We start from the raw sequence: 9,541 nt of genomic DNA on the forward strand, positions 1-9,541 counted from the left end.
ACTCAAGCCTCCCAACTGCCTGTTCGTACGCGTCGTTCGGTGCCCAATGCACCGTGTCTGCTGAGACGCTCTGCATGGCGGTTGGATCACTGGATAAACTCTACGTCATCCTCTCATGTACGTCATCAACATGAAAAACTCATATACTGAATAATGACATATCACACATAAATTTAGAAATATTGGTAAATTAGATCAGTAGCATACGCATAGAACCCGTGTACGTTCATTCAAGTAAGTGCCGTCCTTCCTTGTGTGGGTCTTCACGAACGACGCGGCGCGAGTGGGGGGCGTGCCAGATGTACATGTCTGTCGTCATCCAATTGAAATATATAACAAACAGAGAGCGAAAAAATAGTGTAAAGAAAAAGAAATACAATTACCAACAAATATTAAAAACATAAACATATATTTTTTCACACCTTCTCGTGATTAAATCTGGCTAACTTTTGGATCCCGTACAATGGGGAGGTCATTCTGCTCCCGCAGCCTCTTCATCCGTTCAGAGGTCGCCTACGTATTGAACATGAAAATAAAAATGTAAGCATTGACACACTTAAAGTAGTAATAAAATTAAATAAACTGTTATTAAAAAACCACAATATTTTTTTGTCATACAATTAAAAGCCTACATACCCTTTTATGCTCAGTGCATCAATCGCTCAGTAGGAACTCTACATCTGCTGCGTCATACTTCTCAAAAAAATATCCGGCACTCTTGCACGGATAATCTCGAGCGTGTCACCGTCTTGAATATTTAGCTTGGTTTTGAACCTCGACTTCCACGAGCGGTGCTTCCAACCTATATCATTCCACCCTTCTTGTTGTGCCTTGCGTTTGTCTATATAGCTATAAATCATAACCCTAAGTTTATATATTATATATACCTATAAACCCTAAAACCCCTAACCATAAGTGTATATACTATATATAGCGATAAACCCTAACCATAAGTATGTATATTATATATAGCTATAAACCCTAATCCTAAGTATATATATTATATATATCGATAAACCCTAACCCTAAGTATATATATTATATATCTATATAGTTATAAATCATAACCCTAAGTGTATATACTATATATAGCCATAAACCCTAACCCTAAGTGTATGTACTATATATAGCCATTGACCTAATTAAGTGTATATACTATATATAGCTATAAACCCTAAGTGTAAATATTATATATAGCTATAAACCTTAATCCTAAGTGTATATACTATATATATCGATAAACCATAATCCTAAGTATATATACTATATATAACTATAAACTCTAGCCCTAATTGTATATACTATATATAACTATAAACCCTAACCCTAACCCTAACCCTAACCCTAAGTGTATGTACTATATATAGCCATAAACCCTAAGTGTACTATATAAGGGACTAAACCATAAGTATTTAATTTATTATGTAGCGCAGAACCCTCAAAATAATTGCATTTACTATATATAGCCATAAATAGCAAGGTTACTGTATATAGTTTCTAAACCGTTTACATGCATGCATATCTATATATATAGTATTAATTATTGGTTTTTTTAACTTTGTTATGTTTTAAATTTTCTTTTTGTTTCTAAACGTAGATGGTGTACAAAATTAAACCATAATTTGAATTATTTGGTTTAATTATATATATATAATTATATGCATAGCACCAAATTTGGTTTAATTATGCATATAGTACAATATGTAAATTAGGTTAGGGTTTACTTACTTATTAGTATACTATATATATATATATAAGGAACCTAAGAAGCATAAACTCCAAGTATATAATTTACATATAGCATATAGCTTTAAACCTAATTTTATGTGTATATGCTATGTACACCGTAATTTCACGGATTTATATGGTTAATAAGATAAGGAGTTTTTTTTTTTTTTTTTTTTCTTAAAAAAAAAATGAACACAACACAAATTTTGTATTATTTTTTTGTAATATATATTTGGCAAAAAATAACAGTTTGACGCGTGTATTTTTGCACGTGTCCAATTGGACACGTGTATTATTACACGCGTCCAATTGGACACGTGTAATAATACACGTGTCTACTTGAACGTGTGTATTTAATACACGTGTCCAATTGTGGAGATTATACACTTAGCCACGATGTCAAAAAGACACGTGGCTAATTGGACACGTGTCTACAGTAACCGGTACTGTAGACACGCGTCCAAGTGTAAGGTTTTTTGTAGTGACTACTCAATGAAGAAGACGAGTACATACGAGTATTACCAAAATGTTGCATCTTATTTGAGACAAACCCTGCCTTTTACATTCCCAAATTGCGTATAATTTAAACATTATATGACACTGTGACATACTTATCCGTACACGTGACAAGCTCAAAGTCTAACACCATGATAGTAAGTTTGATATTCTGAGAGACTTAAAAGTTAAGCATTACCTAGGTCCTAGACTCTTACCTGTACACACCAACTAAAAAGACAAAAGTTAAGCATTAAAGAAAGAAAAAGATAAAAAAAAGTGAAGCATTACTACGCTGAGGGGCAACAAAATCAGATTTTGGGCTTTTTAGCTTGTAACATGGAAGAACCATTCGCATTTAACCTATATATAAATACTGTGAGGTGTGTCGTACGTGTGAGTAACTTGCGATTTGCTATAGTTTGAAAAAAAATATCGAAAAAAAAAAAGTTTTGACCCCCTTACTCAAAATCTTGGCTCCATCATTGGCAAGAAACGCTAAAAGTGATGGTCGGAGAATGGAGACTATCAGTTAAAAGAGTCTCATAAGAGGCTAAGCCGTAACTTATAATGATGATAGAAGAACGTAAACTAGTCGTTAAAAATCATGTTAAGGGTCAAACCACATTGTGCCAAGATTTACCAATGAATTGAGCCGCAAAAGGGCCAAACCAAAATCCAAACGGGCCGACTATGGGACTAAAATCCAAACAATGGTATTTTTTTTTTCTTTGTTTTTGTTGTTGGTGTTGTTGTTGTTTGGAGCCCACTAGATGAGTTCGGATCTAGTGCATGCAGGTACACCATAAATCTTGTGAGCTTAGCTGAATGATATGATCTGGTATAGGTGATTGCATAAAAAGGAGAGTAGGACCTCAGCTCTGAAACCATGTAAAATATTTGAAGAATTATAAAATATGGAGAAAATTAAATAGCGGAAGCAAGAAAGAGAAATGAACACAAAGAATTACGGGTGGCTTGGTATTAGACACCTACGTATGTCCACCACTACGAATTAGTGTTAATGACTACATTGTGCTCATTGACTTATTTATCTACAGTACAAATGTCTATTTTTATATGGTTTAACATAAATACAAGTATAATAATCAAATCTCAATTCTTAACAACTTTGATGTCAACCAATCAATTCATAACATGCATTTAATGAAACACAAGAATCCTCTCCAAGGATCTTACAACAACACTTTGGGTACGACTGTACGAGTGAATCACCTGCTAAATCGAAGCCTATACTAATTGACAATTTGACTACAATCAACGCAGTTGTGGATTCACAAAGCAAAAAACAATGCGAATATGTATAAACCACAGTAAATCTTGGTGGAAATAGTTAGAAGAGCATCAATATGCAAAGTCTTTATTTGCTAAATTCTTTCCTCGGCCTTCTTCTTCCAACATCGATCCCTTAACCTCCAACAGCTTTCCTTGCTTTTCTTTTGACTTGCATTTCATATTTTCTACTTATCAATTCCCCAATCGGCATCTTCAGCTAGAAAAGTCTATGTTTATGTGGCCGAAAAATAAATCTAGACTTGTATGTTGAGAGGAATGTATCAACCCAAAGTGTAAGATGTAGCCAAACAAACAAAGCAACTGGGATACTAACCAAAGTGATGACAAAAAAAGGAACCCATGCCCCTGCACTACTAAACACCAAAAAGGAAGTTGCGGTGAAGGCTACCATCATGCCCACCATGGAGATAAAGAGTGTTATAAGTCCAAACACCAACTTCGAAGGTAATGACTTGAAGAAATCTTCTTCTATGTAACGTGATGTGAGAATTGACAAAAAAATAACTATTGAAGTCGAAGAGGAACACAATGCTATTGAATCTGATATGAAGAATACCATAAACCAGTTTCTTCTATAAAAGATAGGAGTGCCTGTTTCTTGATTGCTGCCACCTGGTACACTGAATGCTGCAGCAAAAATCACAGTGGCAATCAATGTTGCCACGATCATGCAATTGTTTGCTGTGTCCTTCATCCACTTTTCGCCATCTTTCTGCAAATGTGCATGTGTCTTTATAAATATCTCCTTAGGTGTTTGCCCTTTGGAATTCCTTCTGCTCACATATGATTGCGGCACAATCTTTTGTATCTCCTACAATTGACTAGGTATAAATTGACAAGTAACAGTTAACCATTACATATGCAACCAGAAGAAGAAAAAAAAACATATTATCACTCACCTTAAACCACAACAACTCCCGTTGCATTTGAAGGGCTGCCCCTGATACGATATTTAGTCGATCTGAAGGAGCCAATTTTCCAGCTAAATGCAACATGTTCTCTTTGGTTTTTAAAGTAGTATAGGATGCAAGACTATCCTTGTCAGCACCTATCTCAAATATTAGATTGAATACACTCTCGTGCCGATATAAAATAGCAATGTGAAAGATACTCATTTTATTTTTATCTTGTTGCCATATAAGGTCAGGATAAGAGCGTGCAAGTATAATTAAGAATTCCACATTTCCAACTTTTGCAGCTTCAAATATTAAATCGATATTATTGTTAACCAAGTTTGATGAGAACTGTTTGTCTGGAATTCCAACCCTTTTCCAAAGTTCTTCAACTAATTGATGGGATAATGTCTTCATCAAAGCTTTGTTATAGATCCCTTTGAACCCTATGGTTGAGAAAAGAATTTATTCAGAAATCAGAGATGGTTTGGTAATGAAGAAATATTAAATCTATATAATTATTTTTCCAATATCCAAAGTAAAAAACTATATTGAAAGCTTTATAAAAGAAAAACGCTAAGATAACTAAAGTATTACATGCGGCTACTTGCATCCTAATTATTGACTTCTTAAGATAAGTTTTGTCTTTTGAATTTACGTAAAAAGGAATGCTAGCTTTTGCCAAAATAGGAAAACCTTACTACCCATGTTCTTGTGTGTGTATAAAATAAAGGGTTAAAAGTACAATAGATTGAGACATATGGAGATGAAAATAACTTATTTCAAAGAATTTTTCGTAGTTTAGAAGTAGATATCATCTAAAGATTTAATGAAATCAAATAAGAGCATTTTCCCATGCCAAGGTAATTTGTGTAAAATTGCCATCAAGTTGTGATTAATGTAATAAAAGAACTACTTGGGAAATGTCCTATATATGTTTTCCATTAAAGAAGTTTGGGGTGGAGGCAGACTAACAAGAGTACTTTAAGAGACTTTTCCGGAATATTGATAGCTGACTTTCGCTGCCAATTGCAAAAGGTTTCCTCGCCAGCATTTTCAACGATCCCAACCAGCATTCAGTGCCGGCAGTTGCTATGTTTGGATCCATATCCAAAATTTTCAATGCTACATCTGTATGTCCGGATAAAAAAGGCACATTAATTTGATCATTATCTAAAGGTTGGTTAAGAAATTGTTATATAATATGGTCGCTAATATTGCAATGAAGTTGTGTAACTTCCTCAACTTCATCAAACAAAGTTATATTCAGATGTAGGGCTTACCAAACATATCGTTGTAAATAGTATACTCAAGGAGCTCAATGCGTTTTGCATTAGTCAAATGTTCAAGACCAGTCAGAGCGAATAGATACGAGACCATGTTCGTATGTCCTAGATAAGCTGCAACAATGAGTGGTGTGTCTTCATTGACATCCTGGATCGATAGCAGTTTATTGTTCATTTCCACCACCTGCTCTGCAATTCTGAGGTTTCCTGATTGAGCAGCAGAGTGAAGGACCGTAAATCCATATGTTGTTTTCAATTCCAAGTCCTCCGGAGTACTCACGATCAATTTCAACAATTTTGTAATAAAAGTGGTGTGTTGTGCAGCCGCCGCAATGTGAACTGCTGTCGCTTGCTCTTTCGATATGGGAGCTCGAACATAGTGTGGGTATTTCTCAAGAAAGGCCTTAGCAGCCGGCCAATCACCTTTTATGGCAGCGTAAAGGAGGGGACGACACGGGCCACTACTACATTCAACATCTAATGTCCTTTTCCCTGAAATTTTTTCTAAAAAAAAAAAAAAAAAAGACCAAACGTATTAATTACAGCTTGTGGTGAAAAATCACCACTAGGATGCATTCTAGGACCAAACGTATCTGCAGGTAGCAAGTGAAATCTTGTCTTCTTCTTCTTTCTTCTGTGTGTGGGCTGAAAAAGTTCATTGACCTTTACTCTTCCATAAAAGAAAGAAGTTTGCTCAAGACTTATAAAGCCCACAACCCAAGTATACCTTGGCAATGTGTGATTCTGAACACGCCCCCTCACGTGTTACACTATTATCCGAACACGTGTACAACATGAGGAAAAGCCCAATATTGTCAAAGGTCTTGAAGCTCTGATACTATGACAAAATTCATTGAAACTTACTCTACCACAAAATGCACGTTAAAGGAAGAGGTTTACTCAAGACTTATAATGCCCACAACCCAACTATACCTTGGCATTGTGGGACTCTTAACATGAGCTTGCGTGTTTGTAATTGTTCTTTTGTTTCATGATTTGTATTCTTGTTTTGGCCTCAAGAAAGTGCTTAACACAACATTTTGGCTCATTTCACAATCCAGTTTTTGCTAGGTAGAATGAAAATGAAACAAAGGACAAAGTTTCCTTTAAACTTAGTTTAGAGTCAATAAAAATGTCAAGTGTTCCTTGAACATGTGAGAAACATATTTTTTTAATAACAACGACAAAGTTAGAAAAAATTTTATTAAAAAATTATGTGATTCTCATATGTTATTTAAAAAGCATGTGTTTCTCACATGGAAATGAACGCATAACATTTTTATAGACTATGTTGGAGAAATAAATCAAACACATTCATAACATTTTTCTTGAAGATAATTCGAAAATAAACTAGCTAGGTCACATGTCTATTTAATTGATTGCATGTGAGAAAAAGACATGAGTAATGCTAGGTACCATTCTTTTACCCTCCCAAAGTTGATGTGTTTTTAAAATTACTATTTGATCAAAATTTAATAGTGATTCATCCTAATTAAATTTAAAGGAAAACTTCATTTAACCTCTTTGAATTGTTGTTGCTTTTGCAACTACCTCTCTAAACTTGAAAAATTGTCAAATTAGTGTATCAATCTTTCATTTTTTTTTCTTTTTTTTTAAAATAATAAAAAAAAAAAAAAATCATTTACCAGTCTATTAGGATTTTTTTGTTAAATCCTATCAAAGTTCCCAAAATAACCCTATTTTTTTTTTAAAAAAAAAAATCAAATATTTAGGAATTTTGCAAATTCTATTAAATTCTTGCCAACACCTCATTCTTGCAAGTTTTTTTTTTTTTTTTTTTTTTGTTTTCCTTAAAAAAATAGGGGTACGGTATTTTTAAAATTTTAACACTCCTCCATTGTGATTTAACAGAAAATCCTAACAGATGAGAGAAATTAAAAAAAATAAAATAAAATGAAATACTGATACACTAAATTAAGAGTTTTTAAGTTTAAGAAGATAATTATAAATATGAGAAATGTTCAGAGAAAATAAGTGAAGTTTTTTTTAAATTCAATGGCGATTTTAAAAGTCTTATCAAATTAATTAAATGAAAAGAATAAAAAGTTGGTTTGTATCATTATTCCAAAAAGAGAGGTACTTACTTGGGCTTGGCTCCGGTATATGTATCCGCACGGATTCTCCTTGGGACGAGCCAGCATTTAAGGTAGTCGAGGTATCTTCAGCAAGAGCCGCTGCCTGAGATTCCAACGATGGAACGGTAGATCTTCCTTCTTGTTGGATTGCATTAACATCATAATACGATATTATAGAGCTAAGACTAGAGCTGCCGGGGGAATCCACCTTTGCCTTTTGTCTTCCAGTATCAGGCGTGTTGATAGCACCTTCTTCCATTTTTCTTTTCTGGTTTGATAAAAATATAACTAATAGAAAATTGGCATATGAACATTTTTAGATAAGTAATGTATTGAGATACCTACATGTTAAAGATTTAGAGAGAGGAAAGATTCGAGAGTAAATGCTTTTTGTTAATTTTTTCATTTTTCTTGCTCATTTCAAGTTTTCTTCCTTAAACTTACACAACCCAAACTGATAGATAGCCTAGTTGCAGTTTGGACCATAACTACAAATTTAGAGGGCGAGACTGATTTGATTAAGACTTAAATATGTTTTCTTAACAAATTTAAAGACTAAATTTTTTTAACAATTCCCCCCTAGTCCGTCACTGGTTGTAGTCTATTTTTATCATGATTTGCGATTCAATTTTAGCAGGACAATAACATTGCATGAAGCGATCCCTCACAACAAACTTATTGATCCTTTTCTCCTTTTCTCGTCTGTTTTTTCATAAACTTTTCTTCTATCAGATTTGCAAAATAGTAAATATTATAAGAACCACATGACAAAAGTACCAAGCTAGATTTTGATTTACGGATTTGGAAAGAAGAAGAAAAAGGTACGATGCTTGTTAGTGTTAAAAAAATATACAGGTATTGACAATATTATTACTTACTATTCGAATTCTAGCCGTTACAGATTGGGCTTCAGAGCCTCTTGGGCAGTCCGAACAAATGGTAGTCTTTTGATACTCAACCTAGCTTGCAGGAGTTTTGGCCAGAAAGTCGGGTAGATTGATAAGATGATATTCATCATTATATTGAGACAAAAACAGATGGACAAATTAAAACACTATTGTTCGGTAGTCGACAACATATACTTTTTGAAAGTTGTTTTCTTCCCAAAATAAAGGTAGTTTTTTTTATTTTTTAAAAATAAATTAAAGTGGGAGACCACATTGCCACATAAGCAAGGTGGTAAAAAATTGTATATTTAGGTGGTAGTGAATCATTACCCTTTCTATAATAATTAAATAAAGGCACTACAAAAAATAATTAAGCTCATTAGCCTCCATATCAATGTTGCCCCTAATGAGCTAGTACTTTATCATCGCTAATGGGGTCATCGCAAATAATCGAAAGCAAATGTTCGATAAATAACGGCGAGGGTCGCTGCTAAAATCTTTCCAAAACAGCCCGCTTATTAAAAAAAAATCCCGCCAAGTTATTAGCGGCAACCGTCAAAATCGGCTGCTAATAATCGACTATTAGCGGCGCCTTTTAACAGTAGCCGCTAATATATTTCCACAACAGCTAGCTTGTACATTGAAAAAAAATCCCGCCAAGTTATTAGCGGCGACTAAAAAATCGACACTAATATTAATGCTTTTGTAAATTAGCGTCGACTAGTAATACAGACAATTTTGTCACCGCTAATTGTTGATTATTAGCTACAACGCCGCTAATATAAGGCATTATCAGTAGCCACTTTGACGTCGCCACTAAAAAGTTGAACGCTAATGAA

General features: G+C 34.0%; 1 protein-coding gene across 1 annotated transcript; it reads right to left on the reverse strand.

Moving 5' to 3' along the window:
* Positions 1-3,352: 3,352 nt before the first annotated feature.
* Positions 3,353-8,773, reverse strand: LOC133869584 (ankyrin repeat-containing protein ITN1-like). The gene is made up of 6 exons (XM_062306619.1): positions 8,694-8,773; positions 7,825-8,083; positions 5,717-6,223; positions 5,409-5,564; positions 4,440-4,879; positions 3,353-4,351 (listed from the first exon to the last, which is right to left on the reverse strand). Exons 2-6 carry the CDS (start codon positions 8,072-8,074, stop codon positions 3,737-3,739), a joined length of 1,968 nt encoding a protein of 655 aa, XP_062162603.1. The 5' UTR covers positions 8,075-8,083; positions 8,694-8,773; the 3' UTR covers positions 3,353-3,736.
* Between the last annotated feature and the right edge of the window lie 768 nt (positions 8,774-9,541).

Source organism: Alnus glutinosa, chromosome 5, assembly GCF_958979055.1.
Source record: "Alnus glutinosa chromosome 5, dhAlnGlut1.1, whole genome shotgun sequence".
Classification (NCBI taxonomy): domain Eukaryota; kingdom Viridiplantae; phylum Streptophyta; class Magnoliopsida; order Fagales; family Betulaceae; genus Alnus; species Alnus glutinosa.

What these genes read in the sequence shown, in the direction of transcription:
- LOC133869584 (XM_062306619.1), bottom strand. Translation starts at nt 8,074, where the DNA reads ATGGAAGAAGGTGCTATCAACACGCCTGATACTGGAAGACAAAAGGCA. An exon ending in AAGTCTCTTAAAGTACTCTT is followed by an intron (nt 4,880 to 5,408) that starts GTTAGTCTGCCT and finishes TCTCAACCATAG; the next exon opens with GGTTCAAAGGGATCTATAAC. An exon ending in GGGAGTTGTTGTGGTTTAAG is followed by an intron (nt 4,352 to 4,439) that starts GTGAGTGATAAT and finishes AGTCAATTGTAG; the next exon opens with GAGATACAAAAGATTGTGCC.